Source organism: Pithys albifrons, chromosome 3 (assembly GCF_047495875.1).
Source record: "Pithys albifrons albifrons isolate INPA30051 chromosome 3, PitAlb_v1, whole genome shotgun sequence".
Taxonomy (NCBI): domain Eukaryota; kingdom Metazoa; phylum Chordata; class Aves; order Passeriformes; family Thamnophilidae; genus Pithys; species Pithys albifrons.
Window position 1 is genome coordinate 20825970 of NC_092460.1, and position 17243 is coordinate 20843212.

Consider the following 17243-nt stretch of genomic DNA (forward strand, 5'->3'; position numbering starts at 1 on the left):
CTCATCGAGAAAAGGTTCTGACCGCTATGACCAGGATCAGTGTTAGAGGGGCCCTGCCTCTAGCCAGGTAGAGGCACGGGACAACCGTGTCTATTGGACTGTGTGGATTCGATGGCCTGGTACATCAGACCCACAAAAGTATAAGGCTTTGGTTGATACTGGCGCTCAATGCACATTAATGCCATCAGGACATGTGGGCTCAGAAACTATTTCTATTTCTGGGGTGACAGGGGGATCTCAAGAGTTGACTGTGCTAGAAGCTGAAGTGAGCTTGACAGGGAGAGATTGGCAGAAACACCCCATTGTGACTGGTCCAGCCGCCCCATGTATCCTGGGCATTGACTACCTCAGGAATGGATATTTTAAGGACCCAAAGGGGCATAGATGGGCTTTTGGAATAGCCACTGTACAGACAGAAGGGATTGAACAATTGAACTCATTGCCAGGTCTCTCAGAAAGTCCTTCTGCTGTTGGACTGTTGAAAGTTGAGGAACAGCAAGTGCCAATTGCCACCACGACAGTGCACCGTCGGCAATACCGAACGAACCGTGATGCTGTGATCCCCATCCATAAGATGATCCGTGAACTGGAGAGCCAAGGGGTGGTCAGCAAAACCCACTCACCCTTCAACAGCCCCATCTGGCCTGTGCATAAGTCTGATGGAGAATGGAGATTGACTGTGGACTATCGTGGCTTGAATGAAGTTACCCCACCGCTGAGTGCCGCTGTGCCGGACATGCTGGAGCTCCAGTATGAACTGGAGTCCAGGGCAGCAAAGTGGTATGCCACTATTGACATTGCTAATGCGTTCTTCTCCATTCCTCTGGCACCAGAGTGCAGGCCACAGTTTGCTTTCACCTGGAGGGGCGTGCAGTACACCTGGAACCGACTACCCCAGGGGTGGAAACACAGTCCCACCATCTGTCATGGACTGATCCAGACTGCACTGGAGAAGGGTGAGGCTCCAGAACACCTGCAATACATTGATGACATCATTGTGTGGGGGGACACAGCAGAAGAGGTTTTTCAGAAAGGAGAGAAAATCATCCAGATCCTTTTGGGAGCTGGCTTTGCCATCAAACGGAGTAAGGTTAAGGGACCAGCCCAAGAGATCCAGTTCCTGGGAGTGAAGTGGCAGGATGGACGCCGTCAGATTCCAACAGAAGTCATCAATAAGATCACAGCAATGTCTCCACCTACCAGCAAAAAGGAAACACAAGCCTTCCTGGGTGCCATAGGGTTCTGGAGGATGCATATCCCAGCATACAGTCAGATCGTAAGCCCTCTCTACTTGGTAACCCGTAAGAAGAATGATTTCCACTGGGGCCCTGAGCAGCAACAAGCCTTTGACCAGATCAAGCATGAGATTGCTCAGGCTGTAGCCCTTGGACCAGTCAGGACAGGACCAGACGTACAGAACATGCTCTACTCCGCCGCCGGGAATAATGGCCTGTCTTGGAGCCTTTGGCAGAAGGTGCCTGGTGAGACTCGAGGCCGACCACTTGGATTCTGGAGCCGAGGCTACAGAGGATCTGAAGCCAACTATACCCCCACAGAGAAAGAGATCCTAGCCGCCTATGAAGGAGTCCAAGCCGCCTCAGAGGTGATTGGCACAGAAGCACAGCTGTTTCTGGCACCTCGACTACCAGTGCTGAAGTGGATGTTGTCAGGACAGGCTGCCTCTACACATCACGCCACTGATGCTACCTGGAGCAAGTGGATTGCCCTGATTACGCAGCGCGCCCGTATAGGAAAATCAAATCGCCCTGGGATCCTGGAAATCATCACAAACTGGCCTGAAGGTGAAAATTTTGGTCTAGCAGATGAAGAGGAAGAGCAGGTGACACGTGCGGAAGAAGCTCCACCATACAATCAATTGCCAAAAGAGGAAATACGCTACGCCCTCTTCACCGATGGCTCCTGTCGCATTGTAGGGACTAATCGCAAATGGAAAGCAGCTGTATGGAGTCCCACACGACAAGTTGCAGAAGCTACTGAAGGAGAGGGTGGGTCGAGTCAGTTTGCAGAGCTTAAAGCCGTGCAGTTGGCCCTGGACATTGCTGAACGAGAGAAATGGCCAAAGCTTTACCTCTACACCGACTCATGGATGGTGGCCAATGCTCTCTGGGGATGGTTAGACCGATGGAAGAAAACCAATTGGAAACGCAGAGGGAAACCCATCTGGGCTGCCGATATATGGCAAGATATTGCCACCCGAGTAGAGAAGCTGATTGTGAGAGTCCGCCACGTAGACGCACACGTGCCCAAAAATCGGGCCAATGAGGAACATCTCAACAACCAACAGGCAGACCGAGCTGCGCAAGTGAAAGTATCACAGACAGATCTGGACTGGCAGCACAAGGGAGAGCTGTTCTTGGCTCGATGGGCCCATGATGCCTCGGGCCATCAGGGCAGAGATGCCACTTATAAATGGGCACGAGACCGAGGGGTGGATTTAACCATGGACATTATCTCTCAGGTTATCCACGACTGTGAGACATGTGCTGCCATTAAGCAGGCTAAGAGAGTGAAGCCCCTGTGGTATGGTGGACGCTGGGATAAGTATAAGTACGGGGAGGCCTGGCAGGTTGACTACATCACACTGCCACAGACCCGCCAAGGCAAGCGCTATGTGCTCACCATGGTGGAAGCAACCACAGGGTGGCTGGAGACACACCCAGTGCCTCACGCCACTGCTCGGAACACCATCCTAGGCCTGGAAAAACAAGTGCTGTGGCGACATGGCACCCCAGAACGAATTGAGTCAGATAATGGAACTCATTTCAAAAACAGCTTAGTTGCTACCTGGGCGAGAGAACATGGCATTGAGTGGGTGTATCATATCCCCTACCATGCACCAGCTGCCGGGAAAGTTGAGCGGTGTAATGGACTGTTGAAAACCACTTTAAAGGCGTTGGGTGGAGGGACTTTCAAACACTGGGATCAACACTTAACAAAGGCTACATGGCTAGTCAACACTAGAGGCTCTGTCAATCGAGCCGGCCCTGCCCAATCAGAACCCCTTCACACTGTAGATGGAGACAAAGTCCCTGTAATACGCCTGAGAGGTATGCTAGGGAAAACAGTCTGGATCAACCCTGCCTCAGGCAAAGGCAAACCCATTCGTGGGGTTGTCTTTGCTCAAGGATCTGGTTCCACCTGGTGGGTGATGCAGGAAGATGGAGAGACACGATGTGTACCTCAAGGGGAACTTATCTCTGGGTAAACGACTCATATTACTGTATTTGTAAACACTTAATTATTTGAAAGAAAATTTAAGTTTAATGTAGAGTATCGGCATGGAAGAGAATTTAGGGGTGGATAATGTTGTAGTTTGGGATTATTATGTAAATTCTCTCCCCTGCCACTTAACTGCCCAGGCCAGCGGTTGACAAAAGAAGTAGTTAACTGTGATCGCTGGGGTGGGGGCAGGTTTGTCTCTTTTGGTTTTTTTTTGGATATTCTCCTCAGTCTTGGCTCGGCGGAACGGGGGAGTGGGGGCTCCAAGGAGGCAGGCTGCCCTGCTGGTTACTGCTGGGGTTTTCCCTGGCTGTCTTGCCGCTGCCTACTTCGGATTACTTTTTCCTGCCGTGCTGCTACCTGCCTTGGATTTTTGCTGCTGGTTGCTCGTACCTGTCTGCTTCTTGGACGGGGAACACAGGGGAAAGAGACTGAGTCCATCTGAAAGCCCACTGCTCGTCTGTTTCGCTGGAGAGGGACTGAAACTCACTCTGCAGCCAGCGGGCTGTGACAAGGACACTTAAGTATAACCTTTTCTCCCGGAGGAAAACCTGCTGGGTTTTTGTTGTTGTTGTTTTGGTTTTTTTTTTTTTTTTCCTCTTATGGTGTTGGGGAAGTGGGTTGCACTAGTCTGTTTACATATATATATATATATATATAGCAGTTATCCTTCTTGTATTAAAATTCCTTTTCTTAAATTTGATAAAGAGTGGTGTGATTATTGAGGAGGAGGCCCCTCCCCTGCTTGTGGGTAAAACATTTTGGTTTTTCCCCTCAAACCGAGACACACAGTTTCTCCAAATTTAATTTTCTTTTACAGAGTTCACAAGCAATCTTCAAGTGCATGGTGTGAACTCTGACATGACTGGGATGGAGCAGGGAGGGACATGTTCAGCATTCGGGAATTAGGTCTGCCTGATGATCCCTAATGACAGATTCCCAGTACTGATGTTATAAATTGCTTCCACCAAAAAACAAAATACCAGCTCTTCCAACAACACTTTACTTTCACCATCTTCTGAAGGAACACCAACTCCTCTCCCAACATCCACTGTGTTCACGTGCTGAACAGCTAAGCTAGGAATAGATGACTAGAACAAACAAGGAAAAAACATGGAGAGAGGAGTACTGAACAGAGCTGCTTTGCCAAAGCGTTTTCTCCCTTCCCACATGCTACAGGATGCTTTTGTTCCTTACTCTTCATTAAACTCTCCAAGGCCATGTTGCTGGGATGCTGCGAGTCCTCCCCACTGCCTCCTGACAATGAAGGGAGCTTCTATTTGCCATCAAAGGACTCATCTCATTCATTTAAACAAAAGCCATCTGTCTTCCCTCAACATTCCCAAAGAAACATGGCACCAAAACTCCAAATGTATTAGCTAAGAAATTACCCATGCCAGTTTGAAAGCTGTGGAGCCTCTTGCAAAGTAAGCTCAACACCAGCCCGTGAAAGACAGGGCTGGTTAGGGACAATTTCATACAAAGCATAATTTCATACAAATCCATACAAATATCCTGCATAAGGATAATATCATACAAATTCTTAAAGTGTTAAAAAATATATATACACATATATAATCCAAGAGCAAAATGAGAGATCAAATATTTTCCCTTTTGAGAATTTCTCTGTCTCAAACAGGATGAGTTATTCTGAACCCCTCACTACCCCTTATTCCCACCACCTTTCTGAAGAGATTATATTTGCAATCCATGGCCCCCCAGGATAAGGGGGCTGACTCTGCAGACAGGCACATATAGGAGATTACAGCTGGAACCTCCATGCTGGGGGAAAAAGCATGCTGCTTGTTTTACAGAGGTCTAAAACCAGCTACTTGCTATTTTCCACCAGCAGAGCACACTTTGGGAGAGCAGCATGTGATGCTCTGCAAGGTACACAGTGAATGCCACACAAGTCAACAGTAGGTCTGATCCATGCCAGTCAGGAATTTCTCCAGGGGCTCTCCTGCCCCCCAGAAGGTGCCCTTCCAACTCCAGGGACACCCTGCTCTGGGCTAACACTCCACCTTCTACCTGAAGGTAAGTCTCCAGGTTCATGTCATTCCTAAAAAAGGAGAAAACCTTCTGCCAAAAAAGCTGAAGCCACGTTTCCAACTGAAACTGCACCCTGGCACACACTCTCTGAAGTCACTGAAATGAAGGTAAAGCTCCCAGTTTTACCAGGATATTGCACCACAACATCACAGTGTGCAATTATAAACTCATCTGTTTCACTCCAGAATGGTGCTCCATCTTCATGTGTATCTAAGAGGATTCCCTGAAGGTCTAAGATGATCTCCAAACCACACAAGAAGTCCATGCAGTGACATTCACAGCATTATTTGCCTGTTGTCACTGTGCCACAGCCACAGGTTTATTCTGTGTGAGCAATATGGCCTTACAGTCTGTGGGTGCTGAGAAAACCCGGGGACATTGATAAAAACAAACGACACCTTTAATGCAAACCTGAACATTATATCCATGTGGGTTGTCTTGAAGCACAGGTTTGTGCTGCTAAAGGCAAAGAGTTGGCTGGGAAATCCTGGGAGATGCAGCTGCTCTGCCGTGCATTCCGCAGCACATCCCTAAGAAAACACTGGGCCAGAGCTGCCTGGGAAGGTCACAGACGCTGATGTTTCATCACTATTGTCTGCATCAAAATCACTTGGCAGAATGATTAAACACAAAAAAATCTGAGTAAGTAAAACCATCAAGTTATGCATGAAAAATGAGATTATGGCATCAGAACGAAGGGCACTGCAAATATGCTGACCAGGAAATCACTTCAAAGTGAAGTGTGGTAAATGTGGCTTGGCCCTGCTGCTTGGGAAAGATGTATTTTCTATTTATGGTACATATCTAGTTTTTTTATGTTTACACTCCATCATTCAGGCTGAAAGGGCAGAGGGCGGTGACAAGTCAGAAAAGTCTGGCAGAGAAATGACCCCTTCTACACATTTCCAAACATGACTACCACTATCCTGGACATCTACATACAGTCACACATACAGGAGAACAGGGGTGCAAAAAAAAATGCAGCAACTAAGCCAGAAGAATATGGTCAGGCAGAATAAAAGGCCATTGAAATAAATTAAGTATAATAATTTTACACTACAGACATGCAGAATGTGGCGTATCCTGAAATAGTAATGTCTCAGAAGGGCAATGTTTCTATTTTCTACACCAATAAGGACTAGCAAAGTGTGTGACTTCAGGTGTGCCTTACATCCCACCCTACCAGCAGTGGGGGTTTAGTGTAGTGTTAGGACACAGTAGGAACTATTAAAAAGGACATTACAGAGGCCATCCCAACTTATGTCCAGCCTGTGCTGGGCAGTGGAGGCAACGTCAGCCCAGTGGGACTGAAGGTGGTTGAAAGATTTTGTTGGTTATTGCTCTTTGATGCCAATTGCAGCCTGCAATTCCAACCCCTTCAGATTCTATCAGCACCTCCAGTGGTCAGCACAGCAACACTGAGCCCAAGGCAGGAAAGAAGAGTTATCTTATTTTATACTTTTTAAATAAAGGCATAAGGCAGCCAGACACACAATCACATTTTTACAATGCATTGACTCTCTATTTAAAACACTAAAAATAGTGTTTACATTTCTGGTGCAAAAGAGCTCATCTTCATAAAAAAGTAATTTCTCACTGAGAGGCTGCAGCATTCGGGGAGCTCTGCATCCACCCAAGAAAGTCAGAGCCACCTTCTGCTCTAGTGGGAGCCCCAAATCTAATCTGATACTGGAAGAAAATAAGTCTAATTCAGCCTCTCGGGTTTAGCCTACACTCCTTTCCTAGACTATAAAGCCCAGGGCTTGCACAAAAGGGCTGTGTGACAAAAGGTAACTCTTCATCCAAGTGATTTTAGAGTTCCTGGCTGCCCCAGCTCAAGGCAGACCCCACTGCATGGTGCTGGCTCAGGACCCCACACCCCCAACTTCTACACCTCCTCCTCCTCCTTCGTGTCCCTCGGCCCCCACGGCGCCGCAGGGCGACTCACGCGGGTCGCAGCAGGTCCCTTGCTGTCACCAGCCCTCCTGCGGATGCAGCTCCTCTAGAGAAGCTGCTGAGCCCACCAGAAGGTTCCTCCTGGGACAGAGGATCTCCCACAGGACAGGAGGCTCCTCCTGCACCCTCACCCCAGAGGTCCACCCCCTGCTCCTCCTTCCTGGCTGACAGTCGTGCAGCTCATGGCATTTGACAGGGCTTTCTCCACTCCACACGGAGCTGGTTAACCCTTTCCTTGGAACAGGAATGCCAGTTTTCCCATCTGAGGAATGCTGGTGCCTTGCTCTCACTGCTACTGCTCCAAATTTAGCTGAAAACCACAGTAAATGCATCCTCCATGCCAGAATCTGACATTTTTGGGTTCAAAAATACCTGTTACAGTGACCTTTCAACAGCTTCTCTGCCATTACTTGTTCTTCATGATAAGCTTCATCTCCCACCTCTCTAAAGCTGCCAGTATAGGACCAGTTCTACAAAGCTGTCATAATTTACCATGTGATCCTTAGCTGTGCAAAGGTTCCTGCCACAGAAAATGAGTTGGCTCAGGCCTCCATCAGTTTTTTTTTTTAAAAAAAGGGTACTTAAGTCTGCAAATTGAAATATAACATCTAATTAGGAATCTTCTGACTAATCATTATTCTTTGCCATCTCAGATATTGCTTTGATAAGCCAGGCTTAGGAGCCTTGCAAAGTCTTAATTACCAATATTCCAGATGGCTAAAGTGTGTACACAGAGCTCCTCTGCGTATATGGAGCAGTGAAGAGGTGGATGCTCTCCATGGCTCGAGATGCACACACACATTCCCAGTAACACCAGTTAACCACAGCAGCAGCTCTGTGGTCATGGTGGGTACCAAACTGGCATCACATGCAGGAGGAAAAGGCTCCTGAGTCCAAAAGTAGAAGAGCCTCTTGTAGCCACCCTGTGAAGCTCCAGAGTCCAAGGAGGTGTCCCCCAAGCTGCCCACACAGGTGGCATTTCGACCACACCTGAAGGACCACACACTGAAACGGAGCCAACAACCCCTGTGCCAAAGTACACTGTGATAAAGCACCAGGGAATAACAATCTGGAATAACAATGTGGAACAACTGGCTATACAATCATGGAGTGGTTTGGGTTGGAAGGGACCCTAAAAGAGAATGTCATTCCAACCTCCCTGCCATGGGCAGAGACATCTTCTACTAGATCAGGCTGCTTCAACCCTGTCCAACCTGGTCTTGAATAGCAAGGATTCAGGCAAGGAGCTCCCCTGAGCCTTCAGACCTGTTCCATGACTCTAAGAAGCTGCAGCCCATGGTGTGGTGCAGAGTGTGGTCAGCAGCCAGCAATCCATGGCTGCAAACATGCACCTCCCTGTCACACCATAGGGAGCTGCTCCAGCCATAGGGATAAAGCTGAGCAGTTTACGAGGCCTTCTGTTTTTAAAATTATTCCTGAGTAGGTCTGTGTTGAAAGCAACACTCTAAGAAGAACTGAACTACCAGGCATCAGTTCATTGGGAAAGATTCAGCTGCACCAAACTACCAATGTCAGCTTCACAGCTTACCCAAAAATGGGATAAAGCTGCTTGGATCTGGCTTCCTGCTCCCAGAAAGTCATGGCATCTCCCTCATTTCCAGCAGGAACATTCCCTTGTGTCTGATGATACTGACATTAAGTTTTAAACACAGACACCTCCTCCTGAGCAGTCTGAATTCTCTGTCTCCCCCCCAGGTCAGCATCATCCCAGCTGGAGAGTACAGCAAGCTACAAGAGCACCAACTTCTCAGTATCCCAGGTCCAGTGGTGGGAAAAGACAATACAAACTATATCCACAAAAATTACATTGCACTAAACCACCATCTGGTGACTGTTTGGTATCTGTTGACACCATCTCTACACCCAGTGTGAGGGATCAGCACACAGCAAACCAGCAAATGCAATTCTGACCCGGAGCAGTGTTTGCTGCAGGATTTCACAGTACCACATCTACGAGATTCAGAGAATGGTTTGGGTTGGAAGAGGCCTTTAAAGGCCATCCAGTCCATTCCCAACCCCCTGCAACGAGCAAGGACATCTTCCACTACACCAGTTGCTCAGAGAGCCCAGTCCAACCTCCAGGGTTGGTGCATCCACCACCTCTCTGGGCAACCTGTGCCCAGGTTTCACAACCCTCAGCATAAAAAATTTATTCTAGTCTGACTCCCTAAACCTCTTGGAGAACGCAAATGGCCTCAAATACCTTTCAAAATCAACCAGTTATTACTCAATTTAATTTGAGAAGATTTTTGCTCGTAACAAACAGATAAAAGCGATAGAAACTAATTCTGACACCCCACTTTGGAGTCTGAGCAATGGGTCTGCTCAACATATCTCCTCTACCATATACATCCAAGACATGAATCTGAAGCTAATCTTTTTCAGTTTTAGTGCTGCTTTCTTCTAAGGATTACCCATGTCCCATCCCAAGTGTGCAGATCTTCTGCTGATGCACCAGGGTCAAACCACACAGCTCATCCTCTTTGGTAGCAACAAGATGGAAAGAACTGCTTGGGAAAATCTTTGCCAAACCAGTCTGTGTGAGGTAGTCTGCCTTGAAGAGCACCTCCTGCACCCCTTGGTTTCACTCAACCAAGGAGCACAGAGCAAAACCACCACTGCCAAAGCCCTTGGCAAGTTCCATTTCTCTGCAGTCCATGATTTGTAATCCCAGAGCATCTTACAGACTCAGGAGTTTTCTCAGGCATTCACAGCACAGCTCACATAGACAAACATTTATTATCTGGGGTGAGAACGTTGGAGAGGGGATTTTAACCAGTGCAGACATTACTTTAGACTGACTTCTCCTCCAGCTTAACTACACTGAAAATGCAGCAAGCCCATTATCCCTTACTGCCTGGGGATACCAGACCTTGTAGAGTTCCCAAATGAAGATCTGAAGCTCCTCTGGCTGACTCCAAAAGTAGATATTGCTATCTTTTCCCTTTTGTACCTTCAGAGAATTTACTATACATGAAACCAGAGAGAATCTGTGCTGGAAATCTGAATCAAACACCCTCCATCATATAAACAAGCATTTAGGCTGTAACCTAAAAAATAGCCCTTTTAGCTTTGCAGGAAATTTCACAGATCACAGCATCCAAGAATGGTTCCAAACTCTGTCATGTGCAGTGACACCTCCCACTAGACCAGGTTGCCCCAAGCCCTGCCCAAGTTGGTCTTGGACACTTCCAGGGCTGGGGCTTCCAAAATTTGTCTGGGGACTTGGGTGATGGCTTTGAACTGGAGGAAGGGAGATTTAGATTAGAAAATAGGGAGCCACATGTTCCTATGAGAGCAGTGAGGTGCTGGGGCAGGCTGCCCACAGAAGCTGTGAATATCAACTTGAAAAGTCTTCATTTAGAGAACAAGCCTAGAGTGAAGACTTTTCCCTGCTCATTCTTCCCTAGTTTTATATATTTGTGGCTGATGGAGATAAAATCAGTGAAAAAGATCATTGAAAATATTTGATGTAACTTCACCAGTCAGACACAACAATTCCAACCATGGAATTAAAAACTTACACATAAACCTGCAACAGGTTTGTGTCCCTCAGAGCTCAGACACCTCAACTTGTACAATATACCACTCCATCAAAACACACCTTGAAACCTTCACATGCCAAGGTCCAACCCAAACTAAGGCCAGGTACTCACACAGGTTACTTTTCGGTAAATTTGAGCAGCATTCTGGCATTCTGAGTAAGGGTATTCTGAGGTAGCCATTTCCAACATGCACATTCCAAAGGCGTAGACATCCACGGATTCATCGTAGTGTTCCTCATACATTTCTGGAGCCATGAATTCCGGTGTACCTACACAGACACACACAAAGAGAAGGTCCATTGTTCACAGGCTTTTACCACAAGCTTTTGCACCTGTAAGAAGTGTGCCCACTATAACTGTGCGTGGGTGCATGCGAGATTATTTCAAAAGGGCTGCAGCATCCTCCAGGGAAGAAATCCAAAGCCAACACACACATTCACATGCAGGTGGCTTGCTGGTCATAATCCAAAGGCGGAAGGGGAGGGTGGAGGGGAAAAGCAAATTACAAAAACAAAGGACTAAAATTTCAAAAATGAACAAGAAAATGAGGTATGGCTCATTGCCTGCCCATGCTGGAAGTGACAGAATGCTTTCTGCCTGGGTGGAGAGAGGGATGTGTACAGGCTTGGAGATGGGAAAAGGGGAGAAGAAGTAAGAACCTTCACTCTTGCTTTTTATCAATGTAAATTTGCATGTTTTTGTTTCCTCCAGAGATACAGAGCAACCACGGCAGACAGACAGCACTTTGAAAGCCAGTAGTACCACAAATCACCTACAGAGTCATGCACAAAACATCAAACCTAATTCTGTCACTGGTTTAGTGGGACAAATCAATGAGGCTACTCACGGAATAAGGTCCTATTCAACAGGGATTAGGGTGTCAGAAATCTGATGCAACTGGTAAACACAAAGTGAGGCTCTGTACTCGTGGCTTCCTCACAGGAGCTGCAGCTTTGGGACGAGCAGCAACTTAAAACACCTGCAACATTTGCTCAGCAAACTACTCTGAAAGGCTTGGACTTGTAAACCTGGATGGAAAACTATTAACACTTGGGTAATTTATTCCAGGAATGGTATCTCACACTGTAATTCATGTTCAGGAGTCATGACTAGTTTGTTTCTTTTTTACAGGTAGAAAAGATGAAGAAAGAGAGAGCAATGCAGTTGTGTGTTGTGAGAGAGGAGCAGCAATCTGTCAGGGTGCCAAAAGTAGTGTGGGAAGTCTTGGACCATGAGAAGGATCCAGACAAAGTCTGCCTGCCCAGCCTCAGCACCCAAACTGCCCCCAGCCCTGGCAGACACCACCATTGCTGTGTTATGTACATCCCTACATCAGCAGCACAAGCACAATTGTAATTAAAGTAACATATAATGAGAAGAAACACTTCTTGCATATAGAATCATGGACTGTTTTGGACTGGAAGTGACCTTAAAGTTCATCTCATTCCAATCCCCTTGCCATGAGCAGAGACACCTTCCTAGCCCAGGCTGCCCCAAGCCCTGTCCAACCTGGCCTTGAACACTTCCAGGGATGGGAATTCCACAGCTTATTTGGGGCAACAACTTGGAGCAACCCAGTCTAGATGGAAGGTGTCCCTACCCATGGCAGGGGGTGAAACGAGATGAGCTTTAAGGTCCCTTTCAATCCAAAACATTCTGTGACTCCAGGATTCTATGACTTGTTCTAAACTTTTCTTTTCACAAAGGACAACTCCCAAAATTAGAGTCTGTCATTAAAAACTCTGCTTTTGCACATCTTCTGAAGTAGACTCAGCCTAACAAGCCTCAGCACAAGTGTTTCCCTAAAATTCATCTTGCAAAATTTAGGATTGATCTCTTTCCTTGTTTATGCCCCTTTTACATCAAAGCCACTCCATCCTCCAGCCATGGTACATCAGCTGGACTTGTGTCGTGGGAGCTCAGCTCAGTGCCTGCCCTCTGGGTATTCCTCCCAGCTGTCACCCAGGCAGAGGTGCTGCTCAGAAAGGGTTAACAGCTGCCACAGGGAATGGGTTTGGAGTTGCTGCCTGGGTTAGATGGAACACGACTCAGCAGCAGGAGCGAAGCTCATGAATTAGAGCATTTAAAGCAAATCTGAAAACACGACAGCAATAGCCTAAGCAGCAAATGGAATTCTTGACACTGTTCCAAAACAGCACAAAAATGACATTTTCCTCCATTCTTTGGTGTGGAAAGGAATAAATCCAAGTACCCTTCAATGACACAGACCACCTACACGTAAAGCTGCTCAGCATCCCCTGAGCTCCTCCTGGCAGGTCCAGCTTTGCCCTGGCTCAGCTCCCACAGGGACACTGCAAGGTCAGGGCAGCACCAGCGAGGGCACAGACACAGCAAGGGAGCAACTGGACCCCAGCCATGTTGGCTGCATCCCTGCAAGCCAATGTACAACTGCAGTACTAATATGCCTTTAAAGCTACTACCCCTGCAGAGGGGGCAGAATTACTCATCACCAGTGATTCCAAGCCTTCCTGATTCTCTCCTTGGAGCAGCACTACTCATGAGAATTACAAGCTCGGTTTTATTGCCAAAATGAAGGCAACCACTTTGCCAGCATCCTGCAGCCCTACCCAATTCCTCTCAGACATGAGTGTACTTCGATGGTGTTGTGTGCACAACTGATTTTACAAAAACCTGTACGGGAATTACTGATAGTCTTCCCAATATTGGTATTACTGATATTACTCCTTGTATTGTTGCTACTGAAACTATTCCCAGCACAGGTATTACTGAAATTATTCCCAGTATTGGTACTACTGGAACTAGCCACACTACTGGTATTACTGGTATTATTCCCAATTATTGGTATTACCAGTCTTATTCCCAATATTGGTGTTACTTATATTATTCCCAGTATTGTTATTACTGATATGTTATTACCACTATGCCCCATGGAGAATTGTTATCCTGCAAAAAAAGTAGCTGAACAAATCCGGACTCTCAACAGAAAAAACACAACCAATTATTAGAAGTTAAAAACTAGAGAAACTTAACAAATATAAACCAACATGACCTCATAAAATCAATGAGGTTAAGCAGATCCAGAGCAGCCAAGAACATTTAAAAAATTTCTGTCTTTTTGACTTCAGTGATACTGGGCTCCCCAGTCATTAAGGACAACACTTTAGTGCAAGTAATGGGAAAGAATTATACAAGTATTATGATATTTGAAAATTTGAGATGCCAAAATAAATGTTTAAGCAACTAATGCCTGAAAGACAAGGTGCTATTTTCATATCTAGTCACAGACCAGTGGCTGTCACTATCACTTTGCCAACTCTTCTTGCCTAGAATCTAATTTCCATTTAAATTGTAAGCTGAAATATGACTACAGGCATGGTAACTCCCCCTCCCCTCCCAGCAGCATTCCTCAGGAATTTGCAGCTTCCCAGAACCATCTCTACAGGTCTAGGAGACTGGATACTGAAGCTTGGGTGGAAAAGACAAACTGAGAATTCAGGAAAACATTACTTTTGCACCCAAAACACTAAGTGTAACTTTTGCAAGGGAACGATGTCCTTCAACAGTCCCTTGGAAAATGTACTCCAAGTTGAAGCAAACCCCAGATCTAACACTTCTCACATGGGCACCACCTCAGGGCATTGGATATGGCACATCATACAATCACAGAATCACATGATAGTTTGGGTTGAAAGGGACCTTAAAGCCCATGTAGATCCAAACCCCTGCCCTGGGCAGGGACACCTTCTACTATCCCAGGTTGCACCAAGCCCCGTCCAACCTGGCCTTGGACACTTCCAGGGATGGGGCAGCCACAGCTTCTCTGGGCAACCACCCCCACAGGGAAAAATTCTTGTATGTCCCTTAAGGTACTGAAAGAAATTCCAAGTGAAAATTCCTTTACATTTTGTACCTACTGAATTTTTTTTAGTAACTTGCAGACCTGGTTTCAGCAGACCCTGCCAGGCCACTGTGGGCAAGGCGAGAGCTGCAGCCTCAGCCTGTCCTGTGGCTGCCCCAGCACTGGGATATGACACTCCAGCCAGCCCAGCTCCCCATGACCTCCCTGGAGAGGAGAGAGGCACCACAGCCTCTCCCTTCAGCAACAGCAACCAGCCCCATTCCAGCATCACTGGAGGCAGATAACCTGCCAGGGCTTTCCCAGGCATCTGCAGCACCCCTGCCAGGGAGAGCACAGGGCATCCTTCCTCTTCCCTGTCCTTCTGGTTCTCCCTCCAAGCACACACTGAGCCTCTTCCCAAAGGAGGATGCACACGAGCTGCTGAACCCTTGCTGCTCCTTCTGAAGGATTTGTGGATACCAAGTAATATTCCATTTAAAGAGCCAAGGAAAAAGTGTTACCACTGTGATAGAGGAGGAAGGAGAGGAGGAGGTTATGATACCAAAAGCTAATGATTCCCATTTTTATAGTGGTACAAAGGCAACGGTCCCAAACACACTTTAACCTTTACTACCAACCTAAAAGTGCAAAACCACTAATGTAAAATGGGAAAGGAAGATACTAAACAGACAACCACGACACTGATGGAGAGAAGCCAAGGAGGACAGGAGCATTACCTATTACACTTTTGGCAAACGAAGCTCTCTTGAGGGTTGCCAGACCCAAGTCTCCTATTTTCACAGATCCAGTTGGTCCAGTAATAAAAATATTGTCACATTTCAAGTCTCTGTGAATTATTGGTGGAGTTCTTGTGTGCAGGAAAAGAAGACCCTTCAGGATTTGCCGGCACCAACTCCGCAGGACTTTTGGTTTCATCACTTTAAATCTCTTCAGATACCTAAAGCACAAACATGTACACAAGTGGGTATAAAGGAAATGAAAACATTTTATTAGAGATTTGAGGGGCTTAACAGCTGAAACTCCATTATGGATAAAAGCCCCTTATTAGATGCCATAATAGCAGCACAGAAATATCCCCAAATTGGAAGAAATAGATCTTCTCAAAGCAGGAATTAGAGCATTCATTTTTGGGGAGGAAGATAATAAGCATTTTTGGTGCAAATACAACCAAATATTTGCAAGTCTAATAGTTCAGCAATTCATTTCGTGCAGAGAACAGCTTTAGAATATGTTCATATACTCGAATCAGAACAATACTGAAGTTTAATTTTAACCACAAGACTTTGGCCCCTGTACCATGCACCTGCAGTTCTTAACATTTACCTGAAGCACTGATTGGGAGGGGATATTTGGGGAGGATGTAGGACCTGCTAATGCACTGGCAGAGGAGCACACTGGCTGAGTACTGCTCCCATTGGGGCTGAAAATCTGTTCCAGAATTCATGCCAAGGGCTTTATATCAACCTTAACAAGATTGTCAGTACCAGAAGCTATTAATTAATATTGCTTTGGAGATAACCTAGAGCACCTTCGGCTTCTAAAAGAGGTTCTACCATTCAAGTGCTATTCCACCTGAATTTCCTAACAAAACATGCAAATACAAGCACAAAAGCCAGCACAAAACACACCCTGACAAATGCAAACATCACAGGAGGAAGATGAAACACGCCAGAGAACAGCTCCGAGTTGCATAACCCAGACAGGGCAGCAGGAGCGAGAGATGGAGGCCAAAATCCTGCCTGTCACACCACTGCGATTCACATGCAGGGACAAATGACAGACACCAGAGAAAAGCTCCATTTCTTGCTTTTATCTGGAGATGGCTTTTTTCAGCACAGGAAAGTAGGATTTTGCTATAAATTCCCAGAGCTATTCTTAGCCCCTCGCCGGGAGCGCAGCACTTACGTCTTCAGCGTTCCAGAGGTCATCAGCTCGGTAACCAGCACGATGCACCGCTTGCCTTTCGCACAGGATTCCCAGAAATCATAAAACCTCACGATGTTCGGGTGCTGTAGGCCTTTCAGCATTTCTGCTTCCTCTTTAAATCTCTGCCTCTCCACTTTTGTGAGTTTTCTGTCCTGTAAGCCAAAAGGAGACATTATTAGCAGTGACAGACAAAAATAAAGGCGCCACATTGCCAGGGCATTCAGAATTGTAGACTTGTTTTAAGCTTTTGTCAAGAGCAATTATAAAAATCTTTTATGTAAGAGATGAGCAGCATGGATGAACTGGGGCACTCGCCCTAAATCCAGTGTCAAGAAGACAAAGAGGAGCCTGTGCTGTGCCATGCTCATGGACAGCACTAATATTTCAGGCACCATGAACACATTTGCGGCTTGACAGATCAACCCTCAGCTATTTCTTCATGTTTGGGGTTCGTGAGGCTCATTATCTGAGGGATTATTGCCCACAGAGTTTCATTTCCAGGTACAAGTGTTCTCACAGCCAGGATGGCTCCCACCACCCACAGCTGCTCCGGGGATGCTCCAGCAGGGACCACCAGCTGAGGTCCCCACTCACCACACTGGGCTCTGCAGGCCATCCTGAAGGATAAATAAAAATCATACCACACGTCCATTTTTCTATGT

The 17243-nt window shown here is 46.5% G+C and overlaps 1 protein-coding gene across 6 annotated transcripts in view; it reads right to left on the reverse strand.

Moving 5' to 3' along the window:
* Positions 1-17243, reverse strand: part of WNK2 (WNK lysine deficient protein kinase 2) — a 131056-nt gene that overhangs the window by 71303 nt on the left and 42510 nt on the right. For all 6 annotated transcript variants that reach the window (XM_071550921.1, XM_071550922.1, XM_071550918.1 and 3 more), the window contains exons 2-4: positions 16561-16733; positions 15372-15592; positions 10926-11083 (exon numbers count right to left, since the gene is read on the reverse strand). In XM_071550921.1, coding sequence (XP_071407022.1) covers positions 10926-11083; positions 15372-15592; positions 16561-16733 — 552 coding nt within the window. The remainder of the gene's footprint in view (positions 1-10925; positions 11084-15371; positions 15593-16560; positions 16734-17243) is intronic.